A 20,169-nucleotide genomic window follows, 5' to 3' on the forward strand; every position below is an offset into this window, starting at 1 on the left:
AATCTGATGCTGGTTGGCAGAATATATAATTTCATCATCAACAAGCAAAAAATTTTCTATTCACCATTTCATCATTTCGGAAGCATTGCCACCAGCAAAATCAATAGATTTAGTATTACATTATACATTTTTTTAACAAACCAGTTGTATTAAATACATCTACATCTACATGGATACTCTGCAAATCACATCAAGTGCCTGGCAGAGGGTTCATCAAACCACCTGTGAACCATACATCTTTGTAACAGAATATGCAAATAGGATACGGCTGCATGTAATAAAAAGTGACAAACTGTAGGCATAGTGGACAAAATGGAATTAATTATCAAAGATAAATTACTGCAACAGCACTTAAACTTGCTTGACCCAAATGAACAAATTGTGAAGGCAGGGAATGGTTATACTTGCAGTTGCTTATAGTAAGTCGAAGTTCATATTTCAAAGGCAGTTTCTCAGCTTTGTGTATTTTGAAAGGATATTTACCATTATCAAATTACAATGCATCAGTATTTATGATACATTATAACTGATAGTTGTACAGCCACAAAGAGCCTGTCATAACTGGTTTTCTGTAAACATTCATATTAAGAGGGATATTTGTTTACATTTTTAAAGACAGAACAAAGATATTTAATTGCTGTTCCTGTATATGTAGCACCTACTTTCATGTGTTTTATAGTTGCAAAGTTGCTTTGCATTACATGAGTGAGTCTGGGTGCACTGAATGATTAGTTTTGAGTCAAATGTACACATAACAGCACATTAATTGCTGAAACACATTAGCAAAACATATGAAAGTGTTTTAGCAGAGGACCTGCAACATTTTAACACTTCATCTTTCGTGTTAAATTGCATTATCTGCCCAACAAAGTAATACGTTTCAAAACCATTTACGAAGACACTACAAAACGACTCTCACACCACATTGCTGGAATAATACCCATATTGCTCCTATGCTGTGAAGTGAGGTTAAATATGTGGATATGATATGGTACTGACCATTTATTTTTCAGAAAAACTGTGAGAAGAAAATTATAAGCAGTCATTAGATGTTTCACTTCATTGGGGACTAAAACAAAAGAAAAAGAACTCACCAGTAACGGCAAAATTTACATCATATTTCTTTCATGGAGTCTATTCTCAAATAAGTTATGTTTACACTAAACAGACAGAACTAACTGAAAGACATTTCAAGTGCTGAAATATAGAAAGGATATTCAATAAAATCTTTGATCCGTTGGATTAAATAAACAAAAAGAATATAGTTCATATATTAACTGAAAACTGAACAAAACAATGAAGTTCTAGTACATTAAACAGTAGTATTAAATGAAAATACAATTCAGCATCTATAGATTTCTAGCAGGGCAGTATGAAGTAATTATTTGAATACGATTGTAAAAACTTTGCAACATGTCTTTACAAAAATGACAAGTAGTGAGCAATCCAAACAGCTTAGGGGGTAGAGTTCAGTATCCTCATGAAACATGTAAGTCAAGTCAAAGATACTGGTCATCATAACCACCACTTCCTTGAAAAGACTTGTGAAATAGCTTACTTACATACACAAAATAATGACAAATCTACAACAAGTGACCACAATCTATGTATGAATGCCAGTTATCAATAACTGGGGAACAGGCCTTGTCCATGTGGCATTTAAAGATGTATTCTATCACTTTCTCTTACGCTGACTCAGAGAAGAAACATCAACAATCTCATATAAGCTCAAGCAAGACTTTGGAAACACTGATCAAATCATCTGTGCCTCTTAAATCATGTTAATACTCATCTGCATTGTTTATTTCCTTTTTAAATATTAGCCCAAATTAGGAGAGCAATGGTTTTTCTATAATAGTGTTTTATTATGTGCCATACATTCTTAATTTACAATCCAATTACACAACTATCGTTAACTATAATTTTAGTATTTCTGTTGGCCTACTAAATGTGATTCTTTTATGAGGTTACATTCTTATTTATGTTTTCTATACAACAACTGTAGTACCTTAAGAAGTTTTTCAACAAAGGACCAGTTCGTTTGAGCAATAAGAGCAGGACTTAAATCTGTGCCAAATCTTGGCGGTCGCATGCTGTCCATGGATTGATCCCCATCAATCGATAGCTGCCGTTCCTTCTGGTGCCATCTAGGTGTGTTAGTTATTCGTTTGCGTAACCTACAAAACAAAATGTCATGACTATATTCCGTTTTCTAAAAATTACTTAAGGAACTACACACTACAAATTTTCAAGACATACAGTACAAGGAAACAGCGCTAAAATGTCACAGTATTTATGAATAATTATTTGCACAAATTTGTGTCTTTCTTTGATTCTAGTGGGATTATCAGGATGGATATAAGTGTAGCCACCACCATGGAGTGTAGTGGATGCACCAAAAGCAGCACCAGTTTCGCTTAATACACAGTATTTCATTTCTGTCCTCACGTGATTTTTTGTTGTGAAGAAGTGAACTGTATCTGTGTATTTTACTGCATTGACTAGTGTATACTAACTTTTGCATATATTTTAGTGCATTTGCTTTGAATGAAATAACTCTGGAGCATAGTAGAAACCAATTGTTGTGTAGCAGCAGTACTTAAATTGCATCCAGCAACTGCCTGAGTAAACATTACAGTATTGCTGATATCGCAACACCTTTTGACTACCTCATCCTGGCCATTTAACACTTATAAATCTCTGGATGAAAGATTAATTTGGGTGCTGGCCACATGGCTGTCATATTACACCTTAGAAACATGTTTGAGGTATCTGCCATTGCTTAATGTACAGCTAAGCCAACGTGGGATGCACCATCTGCTGAGACTGAGGCTTATCTTCCTAAATGTCCAGACAAGTGCAGAGGGTGGGACTGCTTGTCACTCCAATGCAAGACAGATGATTGAGTCCTTAGGGGAATAAGAGGGCAGGTCAGGAAGGAAGGACAGAAGGTCAGTATCTACTTTGTCTGCTTGCCAGAGGTAATGTCCAACATGTTGACATGGGGATTCGGCCGGCCTGGATTGCGTACACTGGGTGCACCTGGATGCAAACTCTGGCTCGTATCAGCACAAATAACATCTGTCACCTGGGTTCAGAGGCCATTATTGGTTCCTACATGTGACTGGATGCTTTGATGAAAACTAACCTCACACATGGGGTGGAAGCACAGCTAGCATTCTGCAGCATCATTCCCAGAAGTAACTGTAGTGCTCTGACTTGGAGCTGAACAGAAGCCTTGCACCTGAGACTCAGATGATTCTGTGATGAATGTGGATTTCTCTACCTTTGCTATTATGTACAGAGTTGTAGGAAACCCCTTGCCAAATATGTCAGGCACAGACTACACAAAGGAAGCGGCTATCCTCATTAATTAAAGAGAGTAACATTTGTCATAAAAGACTGGAGAAAGAAAATGTTAAAATTAGTTAACTGCAGGAGTGTCTATGGAGAGGTCCCAGAACAAACAGTGACACTGCCCACATTCTACTCAGGACAGCGAGTGGCTGAGATCTGATGCTGACAGCAATAAAATTTTTAATTCTGAAAGGAATGTGTATCACAAACACAGTCTGACTCCGAGTGACAGAGGTGCATTTATAGCTGTAAGGAGCATGATAATATCTAGTGAGGTTGTACAGGTGCCAAATGCAAAATAACTTTGGTCAAGGTAAGTGTTAAAGATGGACCAAACATGATCATCAGATGATTTTATAAAACCTCTGACTCAGTAGCAGTACAGAGCATTTCAGGAGATTACAGAAGATTTCACATAAATTTCCTGGTCATTTTCTGGCATTAGGTAGAGATTTCATCTCACCAGCTATAGGCTGAGAGACTCAAAATTATTAAGGGGAATCTTGTGCAGTTCTTCTAAATTCATTATCCAAAAATTACTTTCAGCATCTAGTCAGTGAACAAACTCTGAAGGTAACATATTAGATCTTCTGCACAATGACAGTCCTGAACATATTGACTCAGCACAGAACACAAAACCATGATAATGAAGCCACTATAGTATCACTGAATACAGTTGTAAATATACACACTTACAAAGCTATTTCTGCTTACCAAGAGTGAACAAAAGAAAATTCAGATTACCTGAGCAGTCAACATGAGGAACTCACCTTCAGGAGCAAAACCAACGAGCATCAATCGAGAAAGACAGAAGCAAAGAGAGCTTTACTTCAAATTTAAATGTAGCCAAAGCCTCACAGACAAACGAAAACTGAAAATCAGTGTGGAGAGCCACACATGAAGCATTCAACAAATTCTAAAGTAAAATTTTAACTATCAGCTTAACAGAAAATCGTAACAAATACTAGTCTTATGTTAAATCAGTAAATTGATGGACGTCATCTGTCCACTCTGTGACCATCATGGCATACAATCAGAGGACGACAGACAGCAGGCCGAGACACTGAATGCCTCTTTGCAAAACTGTATCAGTGAGGACAATTGTACTATGGTACTTTCTTTAAACTGTCACATGGATATCAAAATGAAAGGTATCAAAATAGGTGACCATAGGATTGAAAAGCTACTGAAATCACCCAACAGAAGAATGGTCACAAGACCTGATGCGATACCAATACAATTCTACATAGAGTATGCAGCAGTAGTGTACTGTATGCCACTGGAGAAGTGAAGCATTTCTAGTAATGGGAAGAAAGAGCAGTAATTCCCACTTTCAAGAAGGGTCATGAAGTACATGTACAAAACTACAGGGTTATATCTCTGACATAGGTCTGTTGTACAATTTTGAAACACATTTTACACTCATTTATTATGACCATTCCGAAGGCTGAAAATCTCTTCTTTAGGAATAATTGTGTGAAACCCAGCTCACTCAGTTCATCCACAAGAACCAGCAAGCAGTATGTACAGGTGCCCAGGTTGATGCTGTGTACTTCGACTTCCACGACACATTCGATACAATTCTGCACTGCTGCCTAATGAACAAAATAAGACTGTCTGGAGTATCAGACCAGCTGCATGATTATACAATTACACAATTGCAAAACAACGACTGGAACCAGTTACCTCCAAAAATTATCTAGATGTATGAGCATAGAGCGATTTAAAAGGAAACAATCATATAAAACTAACTGCAGGAAAGGCAGTCAATAGACACATTCATTGGAAATTTAGTCCAACAACAAAGGAAGTAGCTTACAAAACCCCTCTTTGACCAATATTTTAATATTGCTCATCAGTTTGTGATCCACACCAGATAGAATCAACAGATGACATAGAAAAGATCCAAAGAAGAGCAGTATGTTTCATTGCAGGTTAATTTAGTTAAGTGCATAAGCGTAATGGAGGTGCTCAGTCAACATCAGTGGCAGACACAGCGAGAGAGGTGTTTCGTATCATGGTGTGATTTACTGTTATAATTTTGAGAAATCTTCCTACTATGTAAATCTCGTGAAAAGACCATGAACATAAAATCAGAGAGATCTGAGTTCACACAGAGACTTACCAACAATGGCTAGAACAGGAAGGGCAGGAAGTGACATCTATACACAAAGTGTTCTCTGCTGCACACCAATGGGGTCTGCAGTCTAGATATTTCATTCCTGAATTAGCTCCCAAAGACAGGAAGTATGTGTAAACAGTGTAACATGATACAGCCTAACATCCTAGTAGATACTATCTTTACATATAACAGGTTCACACCTATATGTGACAGCCTTTTAACTGAAATTGCATATGTTCATTGCCAGGGCAGGCTGATGTTCAGTTACCATGATTAGAATACTTTATTTTTACCAATCACCTGTGATTTAGAATTGCTATTAGGTATGACTTTCTGTCTTTTCTAGTAAGGTATGTACTGACTCTTGGGATTAAAGCACAATTACAGACAAATATAATTAAGTTGCTTCTCCCTATAATTTAGATGAGTTCTTCAAGGCTATGGTACAGTGAGTACATAGCAAGATTTAGAATAGATGCATCTGAAATTCCACTGCCAATCTCTACATTTGAGAAAGATCCCCTGGACTCAACCACATAGCCCAGTCACAGAAGACCAAAAAATGTTGATCAGAAAAAAATTGTGTAGTCACAAATTTTTGCTTAGTGTTGTAAGGGGGGGGGGGGGGTGGTCCTAAGCAACATACAAGCAATCCTGACTAGTAATGTTTTCCAGTACAAAATTAAACTACATTAAATTTCCTACAAAAAATGTTTTCTCTGCAACTACCAGTTTCTGCATTGCATGGAAAGGGGAAAAAAAAAAATCGCTTGTGGCAGCCCGATATTCACATATTGGGATGTGGGTAACCGCCTAGAAACTACATCCAGGCTGGCCAGCGCACCGACCCTTGTCATTAATCCACCAGAGGGATTCGATCAAAGGCCAGCGCATCTCCCCATCCCAGAAGTGGTGCTTTGACATGTGTGACTATCCAGGCAGGTCACATGGAGTCCATAATTGAGGAAACCATTTTCTTTTATTGTAGAAGTGTAACAAAAAAATCTATTTTCAATCAACTATTATACCCAGTATCAACATCAGTAGCAAAGATACAATTTCAGTACTACAGAGAAGCATAATGCCCAATAATGTATACCTATAAATATACAAACCTGTGAGGTGGCTCTTTGAGGACCGAAGCATCCAAGAGTGGAAAACCACCAGTATTTCTGCTCGGAGTCACACGCGAAGTTACAATTTCCTGGGGTGGAGAGACCACTACATCAACATTTGCTAGGCGCTTCTCTAGAAGTAGTTGCGAGTCCTGTATCGTAGTGCAGTGCTCATAGTCTGGTGTTCTCACAAAACCTTCTCCAAACCTTTTCCTGATAAAGAAAGACATGCTAGTTTTCTTTTCACCTAAACAACACAGCACACATGTAATTCACATTATTTTCGGATGAACTGAATGAATCACAACATATCATCTGATAGGCAGAGACATTGACTTTGGTAACTCATTTGCTTTCATTTTACTATTTGTTACTATGTGATGTGAACCATGTGACCAAAGAAATTAAATAGCACACAATATAGTTCAACAAGAAAGAATTGAGTACACTCCTCACACTATTTTAACAGTTTTAGTTACTGTATTAATTTAATTTTTATTTTTCAAACAATGGAATATCCAGGATGGAATGTAACAATACTATGAAAAGGAAAGTTGCCACTCACCATATAGGAGAGATGCTGAGTTGCAGTTAGGCACAATAAAAAGATTGTCGCAAATCGAGCTTTCAGCCAGGAAGGCCTCTGTCAGAAACAAATGGCAGACACACACATACACACTCAGGCAAATGCAGCTCACACACACACAACTGCCATCTCAAGCAACTGCGAGCAGCAGCACCAGTGCATGATGGGATTGGTGACTCGATGGGGGTATGGAGGAGGCTGGGCTGGGGGGGAGGAGGGATAGGACAGTGACGTGCTGCTGGGGAGTGGGCAGGGATGAGATGGAGACGGGTACAGCAGCTATGTGTAGTCAAGATGTTAGACAGAGGGCAGCAGGGAGGGTGGGGGGGGGGTGCAGGGGGTAGCAGAAAAGGAGAGAAGTAAAAAGACTGTGTACGATGGTGGAATGAGGGCTGTGTAGTACTGGAATGGGAAAAGAGAAGGGGCTGAATGGGAGAGGACAATGGCTACTGAAGGTTGAGACCAGGAGGGTTATGGGAACGTGGGATATATTGCAAAGAAAGTTCCCACCTGCACATTTCAAAAAAACTGGTGTTGGTGGGAAGGATTCATATGGGACACAGGCTGTGAAGCAGTCATTGAAATTAAGGATGTCATATTTGGCAGCATGTTCAGCAAAAGGGTGGTCCACTTGTCTTCTTGGCCACAGTTTGTCAGCGGCCACTCATACGGACAGACAGCTTGTTGATTGTCATGCCCACATAGAATGCCGCACAATGGTTGCAACTTAGCTCGTAGATCACATGACTCGTTTCACAGGTAGCCCTGCCTTTGATGGGATATGTGATGTTTGTGACTGGACTGGACTGGAGTAGGTGATGGTGGGAGGATGTCTGGGACAGGTCTTGCTTCTAGGTCTATTACAGGGGTATGAGTCATGAGGTAAGGAGTTGGAAACAAGGGTTGTGTAGGGGTGCACGAGTATATTGTGTAGGTTCAATGGATGGCGGAATACCACTGTGGGAGGGGTGGGAAGGATAGTGGGCAGGACACTTCTGATTTCAGAGCACAATGAGAGGTAGTCGAAACCCTGGTGGAGAATGTAATTCAGTTGCTCCTGTCCTGGGTGTTACTGAGTTACGAGGGGAATGCTCTTCTGTGGCCGGACAGTGGGACTTTGGAAGGTGGTGGGAGTCTGGAAAGATAAGGCACGGGAGATTTGTTTTTGTACAAGGTTGGAATGATAATTACAGTTTGTGAAGGCCTCAGTGAGGCCCTCGGTATATTTTGAGAGGGACCGCTCATTACTGCAGATGTTATAATCACGGATGGTGCTAGGCTGTATTGAAGGGACTTCTTGGTACGGAATGGGTGGCTGCCGTCAAAGTGGAGGTATTGCCGGTGGTTAGTAGGTTTGATATGGACGGAGGTACTGATGTAGCCATCTTTGAGGTGGAGGTCAACATCTAAGAAGCTGGCTCATTGGGTTGAGTATGACCAGATGAAGCAAATGGGAGAGAAGTTGTAGAGGTTATGGAGGAATGTGGATAGGATGTCCTCACCCATGCTCCAGATCGCAAAGATGTCATCAATGCATCTGAACCAGATGAGGGGTTTAGAATTATAAGTGTTTAGGAAGGATGCCTCTACATGTCAGATGAATAGGTTGGCACAGGATCGTGCCATGCAGGTGCCCATAGTTGTACCCTGGATTTGTTTGTAGGTAATGTCTTCAAAGGAGAAGCAATTGTGGGTGAGGATATAGTTGGTCATGGCGACTAGGAAGGAGGCTGTTGGTTTAGAATCCGTCGGGTGCTGGGAAAGGTAGTGTTCAATTTCAAAGTTTCAACCCTATTTACTATCTCTCCACCATGTGTCATACTTTATCACTGCTGTGGTACCACTACATTTGCAGAGCTAAATATGTTGTGTCATTTTAAAATTGAGGGTGAGACCACTCGCAGAAAATTAGTCAATGATACTTTTAAGGATCCTGTTTACCAGTTCTTCTGTTGCTGTATGTATGCTTGGACTGGTTACAATACTTTTGTCATCTACAAAAAGAACTAATATTGCTTGTTGTATTTTACATGGAAGATCATTTACATATATGACTGAGTCTTGGAGAACCCCATAAATGATTCCCTCAGTTACAATAGTGGCCATGGATTATACTGGTTGAATTATGAAGTACGAATTTCTGCATGTCATATCTAGCCAAATATGAGATTATCCATTGGCTGGCTATACCATCAATCCCATAAAACTTCAGTTTACTTAGAAGATAAACTGTGTGATTTACACAATCACGCTGAGCAAACATGTAAATAGCATTCGCAGTAGAGCAACTCTTCGAAATCCAAACTGTGATTTGCTGAAGATTTATCATTGCTCATGTATCGTACTATTCTCAAATACATCACCTTCACACAAATTTTGGAAAATGAAATCAGTAGTGAAACAGTTTAGTATTTATTCACATCTCTCCTACCACCTTTCTTAAAGAGGGTTTAACAATGGCATATTTTAGTCTTTGGAAAAATGCCTTGAGTTACTGATGCATTACATATAAGACAGGGCTTATTATACGAGAACAGATCTTTAATTCCCTATTGGAAACACCATCAAATCCAGATCCGCTTTGATTTTTGAGAGAATATATAAGTTTCTTAATAAAGAAGGAAAAGTTGATGATACATTCATATGTCTGAATTTTATGAGAGTTGCTTTTTCACCGAACTCCCGTGATTTTTCTCTATTAATTGTTTGTCCCTATACGTACTACTATATTTATAAACCGTCGACAACGAGGTCGTTAGAGACAGAGCGCGAGCTCGGGTTAGGGAAGGATCGGGAAGGAAATCAGCCGTGCCCTTTCAAAGGAACCATCCCGGCATTTGCCTGAAACGATTTAGGGAAATCACAGAAAACCTAAATCAGGATGGTTGGAGACGGGATTGAACCGTCGTCCTCCCGAATGCGAGTCCAGTGTGCCTTCCATTCAGTTCGACACTGATGTTATGCTGTCTGTGGCTGGTTGTCCTGCCTCTTATTTCAGTAGATTCCCTACAGCCTTATTTCTGTTGTCAGAATTACTGATTTCTCACATTATGTGCATGTTCCTTGTTTTTTTAATAAACTTTATTAGTTATTTTGAGTAGTTCTTGTAGTGTCCAACTACTGCAGGATTTCTTAATTGTTGTTGCCAACAGATACAGTTCCCTTTTCCATTCACAAGATAGTGATCTGTGGTTTTTATATGATTGTCTGATGTCCTTTTTGATTAGCCTATGTGAAAAGCTATTTTCAAATAATTATACAAATTTATCATGGAGCAGATTAAATTATATGTCAGCATTTGGTTCACTATAAATTTCATTCCAGGTCATCTTTTGTAAGCTATTTTTAAAAACGTCTGTCCAGGGATAATTAATTATTCTAACTGGTTTCGACTGAGGAATATCCATCCCTCAGGCACTATCCTAACTAACTATGCATCATGATCACAGAGAGAGCATTTGACACCTGACAAACAGTTATTTTCCTGCTTTGAGCTTCACCAAAGGCAACATTATTAATTATGGTCGTATTGTCTTTATCCACACATGTTGGAAAAGTTAATTACCTTCATCAAACTGTAGGGTCCAAATAAATTTTCCAGATCATTTCTCCAATCAGAATCCTTTAGAAGATCTACACTGGAGTCACCAAGACTACTAACTACTTGCTGCTTTCTCACAGAAAGCATAGTAAGGAATCAAGCATGGTAAGGAATCCATATTCCTCATGAACAACTCAAAATTTTACAGTGGGAATCGATATACAGTTACAATTAAAAGTGAACTATTTTTCAGTGTTCATTCACAAGCACACACTTTTGTTTACCGATCACTATAAAATCTACTTGTCTCAATGTTTCTGAACTTCTTTTCTGTTTAGATATAGTATATGTAACAACTCTTCCTTTTCCCATATCAACTTTGCATGAATAAGATGCTAGAGCATAATCTGTTATATGTAACTTATCTAAGACTGTGCTTATGTGGTGCTCAGATAGGCACAGGATGTCTACCTTCTCAGAGTTCTCTGCATTTTCCAAACAGACAAAAATTCTTCTGCCTTATTACTCAATACTCTAATACTTTGATGAAATAAGGAACTTCACTTTTCTGTGCATCATAGGCATTTTTGTGGGGCTCTTCTGTTATTTTGACTTCTTTCAGAACAAAGCACCTGAACCCTTGATTCTAACCTAAAAAAGGTACCTCCCTGCCATTAGTAATCACAGGGGTCTTGAAGCTCAGCCAACCTAGCTTTCCACTTCTTATTCAGATGTAGGCCATGTCTAGTATATTTGCATCTCCCAATTGCAGCAACAACACTGCAGTGATGTCGTCTACTACAATTACTGGCAACTCATGTACAAGGTCAACTGCTCCCTTGGACCGTGTGTTCCCACCTAATTTTGCTAAAGAGTGATCTGTCGCAACATCCCATAAACAACATACATTTGAAGAAATTTTTATTTATTACTTTAAAATCTTCTGCTTCTGATTGCAAGGAAGTTGTTACAATTTGACTCGTTCCACATAATTACGAAATATCGTATTCATGATCCATGGAACTAGTATTAATCTAATCTAATCTAAAAACCTGATTTTGAAGTGATTACAAACAGAACACTTGTTCAGCAAGAAAAGATGGCAGAGGCTTTGAGCAAGAAACTATTTTGGCAGTGGTCTAAAGTGGTTATGGAAAACCATAGCAAATCTAAATCTGGGAGGCAATGCAGTGATTTCACACCCACTCCTTCTGAATACAAATCTGTGGCACTCCATTTTAATTCTACACATTAAAATTTTTGCTAGTCAAGGAAACTAGTTTTGTAATGAAGTATTCAGGAACGTGAATATCTTTCAGCGGTGAAAACACTCCATGCTACCGGAAACTGTCATGTGCACATGTAATGACTTAGGAGAAAGGCTGCAAATAGTAATAAAATGGTGTTCTGTTTTTGCAACTATATTTCTAGGCAGCATGTGATTTACTAAACCTCCTACCATCCTACCATACCAAACATAAACATGCAGCTTTTTCTACACTTATTGTTCTTTTATCTTACATACAGTGCACTTCTAGCACCAATTTCTTTCCTCCTCACTTCATAATAAAAAACAGTTTTCAAAATCTGCGATGTAATACCACACAGATTTTTTATTTTAATTTTTTAGGATAATATGCTCTTTTAAATAATTTAAAATCTAACATTCAGCCATGCTACAAAATTTCACCTGCATGAGAAGAAGCATACCTGAGAAGCCTTATTCGTCTATCAAATACTCTAAGATTGGTGTCCACTTCACTCCAAGTGGTCATGATCTTGTTGTCAATTAACGTAGCAAACATCTGGCTTTCTATGAAACGTGAAAGAAAGGGCAAATGTTGTTCAGGCTGATCAACCAGGAAAGTAGCTTTGTCAAAGTTTTGCATGGAATCCCTGTCACTTAACCACTGCTCCTTATCCTGCAACAATTAATGTCAGTTTTTCAAGTACATATAAGTGTAAAATACATGAGGAAGTATCTATTCAATTGCCTTCCAAACAGTATCAGCAAAATAAAGAACATTAATGCCTTTAAGTGTACCCTCAGAGAAATACTGGAGAAAAATCCATTCTTTTGTGTAAATGAATTCAGTGATTATTGCAAGAAAAACACAAAAATGTGATAAGAAGTTGTCATCATTCAATTCAAAAAAACAATGTACATGTGTGTATGTAAATTTGAATGCAAGAGAAATATTCACACTATGAAAAAGGACTGAATACACTGTGCAATATCATAAATGTGTGACACTGTACTATGAGCTATAAATGCATTAAGTTACAGACAATTACTGCATAATTAAAATGTTAAGGCCTAAACATAATCATACATCTTGTGTGAAATGAAATACGTCAAATGGCTAAATAAATAAAGGATTGTTCAAATGAAACTGTTATAAAAATTTACATATACAAGCTTATCATTTTTTCGCATAAAAATGTTTAAATTGGATCTGCTGAGAAATACTGAAAATTTGTGATCTGGGCAGTACTTTATTTAAAATATTTCCTCAATGAGGATTGTATCTTTTGCTCACTATCAACATTCACAGACATAAAATTCAAAATTGTTTTCTTCAACAATACTTACCTGGTTTGGTGGAATAACAAAATGTTCATATGCCGAAAAAATGTTTACAAAGCGATTCAGAAAAATTTCTCTGACTGCATTGTTAAACCGCAAGTCTTCAACGTACTGCTGATGTTCATTTAGTTCATAATCTGGATCACGGCAGTCATTATTAAGGTTTCCATCAACAATATCATCCACTCCCACACCTGGAGAATTATTGAACAACATCCAATGAATCCATTGGGACATTCTATATATGTATCTTCTATAAGATAGAACATACAGAGATGAACATAATACAGTTTAAATTTATCACCACCACAACACACAATCACAGCTACATGTATTCATCTTGATAAATACGGAGCAATTCAAAATTAATATGGCAATTACAAACAGACATAACCATTTAAAGCGTAGCAGCAAATCAATAATAATCACAGAGAATGTACAAGGAAGTTCCAAACTTCGATCATTGTGCAAGCGCAGTGAATCTGAAGCCCATGCATGCACAGTGGCACTTATGAGAAAGTTCCATGTTATAAATGAATATGGCAGATCCCCTGCAAAAGGCATTATGCATGTTAGAATTTAATCATTTGCATTTCAGCATCACAATGAAGAGGTTTTGTGAACAATATAATCAAGGAGCTCCAAATACCAACAACATCTGCAGATGGGATCAGCAATTCAAAGAAATAGGATGTTTGTGCAAAAGAAAAATACTGTCTCCTCATGTACCACAACAAAAATGAACAAATTTGCCTTTCATTTAACCATAGTTGATAGAAGTCTATGTAAAAAGCCAGAAGGAAGCTACAAATACAACAAACAATAGTTTGAGTTCTGTCCAGAATGAAGCTGAAAATGAAACTGTAGTTGCTTCACATTTTAGAGGAACTGAAACAGGTAGAGTAAATGAAATACGCGAATTAGTCCAAAGCAATGCTGGAAGCTATGAAGGAAACAACATTTACTGAATATCTTATTTTCAACAATGAGGTAACTTCCACATAAACGGCAAGCTCAACTGGCCCAACATTCAATTATGGGGTACAGAGAAGCCTTTGTGTGTAGTTGAATATCAATGTGACTCACCAAATGTTAGTGTGTTCTATGCAATGTTCGCACAAAAATTGTATGTTCCATTTTTCTTCAGTGAGGTAAGTGTTTCAACACATGTATAGTTGCACCTGCTTGAGCAATAGCTGAGTCTCATCTTAATATGGATTCCACAGATTACCTCTATCAGCAAGATGGAGCAAATTTTCAAATCTGTATCTTCTAAACTGCTCGATCAATCTATTGGACATGACAATACTGGGCTCTGCTCTTTTATATCACCTACATATCCAGACTCCTTATTTCTTTTTATGGCGTTATGTCAAAGATTTTGTGTATTTGTGCCTCCTTTGCCAAAAAAACAATTTCAGAATTCAGAAAAAACATTACTAATGCACTCATGTTGAGGACTCTACATATGCTTCAGATTGTATGGCATGAAATGGAGTATTGCTCAGATGTAGCCCATGTGTCCAAGAAGAGCGATATGAAACACCTATAAAACACATTTAAAAACTGAGCTCTTTTTTTATCTATACATTCTCTGCAATTCTTATTAATGTATCATTCTTACCAATGTTATCACTATGATTAAATACTTACAATCAATTTTAATCATTATATTTGAACTGTAACATTTTAATAGCAGTGGGGTCATAGCGATGAAAAATTTCTGGAATGACATCAGTTTGACACATTGGCTGTTATTGTTAGGATGAATCAATTGTTTTATTTTATATAGTTCACTACTATGTAAGTTTTGCTATGTTGCCTTTCTCAAGTGTAAAATACATCTTGATAAACACACATACTTGGCTAATAGTCAATGTATCTATCTATGACATTTTAGAAGCAGAGTGTGGCTGGCAGGACTTTTCAAGCCATAGACATGACACCAAGTGCAACAAAAAAAGTAGTTGCACTTGTTTGTTGTTGTTGTGGTCTTCAGTCCTGAGACATGTCCTACCAACCAATCCCTTCATCTAGTCAAGTTGTGCCACAAGCTCCTCTTCTCCCCAATTCTATTCAATACCTCCTCATTAGTTATGTGATCAACCCATCTAATCTTCAGCATTCTTCTGTAGCACCACATTTCGAAAGCTTCTATTCTCTTCTTGTCTAAGCTATTTATCGTCCACGTTTCATTTCCATACATTGCTACACTCCATACAAATACTTTCAGAAATGACTTCCTGACATTTAAATCTATACTCGATGTTAACAAATTGTTGTTCTTCAGAAACGCTTTCCTTGCCATTGCCAGTCTACATTTTATATCCTCTCTACTTCGACCATCATCAGTTATTTTGCTCCCCAAATAGCAAAACTCCTTTACTACTTTAAGTGTCTCATTTCCTAATCTAATTCCCTCAGCATCACCCGACTTAATTCGACTACATTCCATTATCCTCGTTTTGCTTTTGTTGATGTTCATCTTATATCCTCCTTTCAAGACACTGTCCATTCCGTTCAACTGCTCTTCCAAGTCCTTTGCTGTCTCTGACAGAATTACAATGTCATCGGAGAACCTCAAAGTTTCTATTTCTTCTCCTTGGATTTTAATACCTACTCCAAACTTTTCTTTCGTTTCCTTTATTGCTTGCTCCATATACAGATTGAATAACATCGGGGATAGGCTACAACCCTGTCTCATTCCATTCCCAACCACTGCTTCCCTTTCATGCCCCTCTACTCTTATAACTGCCATCTGGTTTCTGTACAAATTGTAAATAGCCTTTCGCTCTCTGTATTTTACCCCTGCCACCTTTAGAATTTGAAAGAGAGTATTCCAATCAACATTGTCAAAAGCTTTCTCTAAGTCTACAAATGCTAGAAACGTAGGTTTGCCTTTCCTTAATCTTTCTTCTAAGATAAGTCGTAGGGTCAGTATTGCCTCACGTGTTCCAACATTTCTATGGAATCCAAACTGATCTTCCCCGAGGTCGGCTTCTATCAGTTTTTCCATTCGTCTGTAAAGAATTCGCATTAGTATTTTGCAGCTGTGACTTATTAAACTGATAGTTCGGTAATTTTCACATCTGTCAACACCTGCTTTCTTTGGGATTGGGATTACTATACTCTTCTTGAAGTCTGAGGGTATTTCGCGTCTCTCATACATCTTGCTCACCAGATGGTAGAGTTTTATCAGGACTGGCTCTCCCAAGGCCGTCAGTAGTTCTAATGGAATGATGTCTATTCCCGGGGTCTTGTTTCGACTCAGGTCTTTCAGTGCTCTGTCAAACTCTTCACGCAGTATTGTATCTTCCATTTCATCTTTATCTACATCCTCTTCCATTTCCATAATATTGTCCTCAAGTACATCGCCCTTGTATAGGCCCTCTATATACTCCTTCCACCTTTCTGCTTTCCCTTCTTTGCTTAGAACTGGGTTTCCATCAAAGCTCTTGATATTCATGCAAGTGGTTCTCCTTTCTCCAAAGGTCTCTTTAATTTTCCTGTAGGCAGTATCTATCTTACCCCTAGTGAAATACACCTCTACATCCTTACATTTGTCCTCTAGCCATTCCTGCATAGCCATTTTGCACTTCCTGTTGATATAATTTTTGAGACGTTTGTATTCCTTTTTGCCTGCTTCATTTACTGCATTTTTATACTTTCTCCTTTCATCAATTAAATTCAATATTTCTTCCGTTACCCAAGGGTTTCTTCTAGCCCTCTTTTTACCTATTTGATCCTCTGCTGCCTTCACTATTTCATCCCTCAAAGCTACCCATTCTTCTTCTACTGTATTTCTTTCCCCCATTCCTGTCAATTGTTCCCTTATGCTCTCCCTGAAACTGAAATTAGTTGCACTTATATGAAACTATTCTGCATAACTAAGGTTCTCACAACGGTTAATGCCACATCTATGACTCTTAAAGTCCAGCCAACCATGCTCTGCTTCTAATATTGTGTTATGTACACAAGTGCACTTCCTGTAACCCAAATATGGGTTTAATTGTTCATTCACAGCTGAAACTATACAGTGATGAATAATATAAAATGCTGGTTTAATCCTAACAATAACAGCCAGTGTGGCAAACTGATATCATTCAAGATATTTTGAACTCCTCTGCATAATTCATTTAACAAAACCAAACATCACTGTAATTAAATATTGATTTTCATTAAACATTATGTTTGGACTAACAACAACACATGATGACTACTGACACACAGAAAAATTTTATTTTAATTGTATTTTTAGGTCACACTTTTTCCTGAAAATTCTAAGTAAAATAAATCTTTAAATTAGGAAAGGTATTGAGACAAAGCAAATCTTATTTTAAAATGTTCAAGAGATACTGGAAATTCTGCCCTAGCAGAAAAGACAGACCTGTTTATGTCCCATTTGAAACCTATGGTTATGGAGGTGGGTTAAATTGTCATATCTTCATGCTTACAATTCATCCCAGCTACAAGCATTCTCATTAAAAATCAGTTATGACATACTGGTTGCACAGACCTAGCGACAGTCAGCCTATCAAGTTGTGAATGGTATTTCATGACCCTACAGCAGAAGTTGATGATCATTCTGCTGTTGTTATGAAGCCAACCCAGATGCCAGTTGTCATAGAACACATGTAACTAAAAATTACAATACCCACTTGCAGAAGTAAAAGTTTAGATTTCTTTAATCAATCAAAGTTGCAGCAATAGCCACAAATAATCCAGACTGGAGTTCCCACATGCTGAGCAACTGTATAAGCTATTTGGTGGACTTTCTTCGTCTGGTTCCCCACCTCTACCCATCTCTCCATCCTTTTTTGTGACACTATAATAGTAGAATCTCTATGTTACTGGGATGAAATGATGGTAGAAAATAATGATCAGGAATGCTTTTAATTTATTTCCTTCAGCATCACCTGAAGTAATCGGTATTTGTCAGATCATAAGCAGGGATAGCACTATGTTGTACATACGTATTTACTCTCTAAAGTATAATTCTTTGTTTTAATAATTGTATTCTGTAACACAAGTTGGTTAGTGCACTGACCATAAATAGTGAACTCTATGAAACAATGGTCTTCATATGATAGTGCCAAGTTGACTAAATAGTGCCACACGCTCTGTGTAATGGTTAATTAGGTGGCATAATTAGAGAGGTATGTGGTGTCTACCACTCTTCAATCCGTTAATATCAGCATCTAAAGTTTCTCAATCGTGTGACGACACTGAGCTGACCTGGTTCTGTCTGCCCCACCAAGGATAAATCATGGGCAATATCAAAGACTGAACAAGGGGCTTCTGTGTGGTACTTCAAGGTAGCCAGTCATGTTGACAGCTCAACCACAGGAGTTGACTATGTTAAACACAATACTAAATAATCAAAACATACACAAGTACTATGATAAAACACGTACTGGAAATGAGTTGTAAAATACTGATTCAATAAAATTACTAAAGTAAACATAGATGAGTCAAAAATAAATTAAAATAAGAGATATGCAAGTTGAGATGCTAAGTTGTACCTTTGCTCCGTACAATTGCAACAATTCTCTGGAGCGCATCAGACTGAGGTGAACCTGATGACGAGTGTGACCCATCAGATACACCAGAATCTGAATCGTGAGACCAAGAGTGCTTGCGGCGTGGCTGGATTTGTGACTGAGATGGAAGGATGCAGCTTGATGTCATGATATCACCCTGACCACCAGACACATTGGCTAAATCTAATGTCCCTGCTGACACTCTGAATTGTTTCAGCACTTCCACTAATTCCACTATAAACTCTTGCCTTTGTGGAAAGCTAGGAAGTTCCTCAGGCAGCTGCACTTTCCTCTGATCAATATCGACAAAGCATAGATTGCCCTGTTGCTGCAACATCCACATTACATTAAGCAAATAATATGTGTAATTTCAGATGTTTCTCATCTAATCAGAAACATTTACAAAATCAAACTTCCACTACTAAGCACAAAAACTGTTGTTAAAGCAGTCAAAATAATAATTGTATTCTGTTACATATAACAGCAACAATTACTATCACATATTCAGATTGCATAGGCTTCCTCAAAAAAAAACTTAACCACACTCTTCCTTCTCATCTCAGTGCATCAATCATCAATTATACACATTTGATGATCATTTGTACAAACAAAACTACATTGCTAGTGCTTCGCCCCTACAAAACACATGAATGGTTCCTTTTAATTATACGTCAAAATGTTTTGATGAAGTTTTGTCATCCTCAGTGTGTAATCTTTATTCAACTGTCTTATATTATAACATAAAGTATTGTAGTACATCAGAGGCACTCTGTTGTGACTACCTTCATATATCTTTGGATTACAGCAAGCCACCGGGTGATTATAATTAAAGTGCAGTTGTTCACAGAGGTTCAGTGTAGGCTGTAATTATCGTATGCCAGTGTAACTTTGTAGATATGCTAATGCGTTAATGAGACCTAATTTATCCTGGAAAACACATTAATTCCAATTTTGGCCACCAGATGCAGGTCTGATGCTGTGAATCATAGAAGGATGTATAATGTTTCCATATGAATGGATTAGGAAAGAGGCATGCACAGAGAAGGTCAAATAAGTAAGAAAGGCATAATGTTGACTTTATTATTAATCACTGCTTATAAAATTTGTTCAATATGTTCAACTTCAGCATCAGAGAAGTCGATAAGATACTGCATCCACAAAATGATGTTATCAACATTTGCTTGCAGCTGTTCCGGTGGAATTTGAGCAATGTGTTCCTGTATACTGGCAGACTCAGTAAGTCCCTGTTAAACACGTTCTTTTAGATATCCCAGAGCCACATGGATTCAGATCAGGTGATCTTGCAGACCACATGGATTCA

The 20,169-nt window shown here is 37.8% G+C and overlaps 1 protein-coding gene across 1 annotated transcript in view; it reads right to left on the reverse strand.

Annotated features, from left to right (window-relative positions):
- Nucleotides 1-20,169, reverse strand: part of LOC126175792 (DENN domain-containing protein 5B) — a 501,428-nt gene that overhangs the window by 71,005 nt on the left and 410,254 nt on the right. The window contains exons 7-11 of the mRNA XM_049922773.1: nt 18,831-19,176; nt 13,315-13,502; nt 12,432-12,643; nt 6,595-6,807; nt 2,009-2,177 (exon numbers count right to left, since the gene is read on the reverse strand). Coding sequence (XP_049778730.1) covers nt 2,009-2,177; nt 6,595-6,807; nt 12,432-12,643; nt 13,315-13,502; nt 18,831-19,176 — 1,128 coding nt within the window. The remainder of the gene's footprint in view (nt 1-2,008; nt 2,178-6,594; nt 6,808-12,431; nt 12,644-13,314; nt 13,503-18,830; nt 19,177-20,169) is intronic.

The sequence above is a fragment of the Schistocerca cancellata genome, chromosome 3, assembly GCF_023864275.1.
Source record: "Schistocerca cancellata isolate TAMUIC-IGC-003103 chromosome 3, iqSchCanc2.1, whole genome shotgun sequence".
Lineage (NCBI taxonomy): Eukaryota > Metazoa > Arthropoda > Insecta > Orthoptera > Acrididae > Schistocerca > Schistocerca cancellata.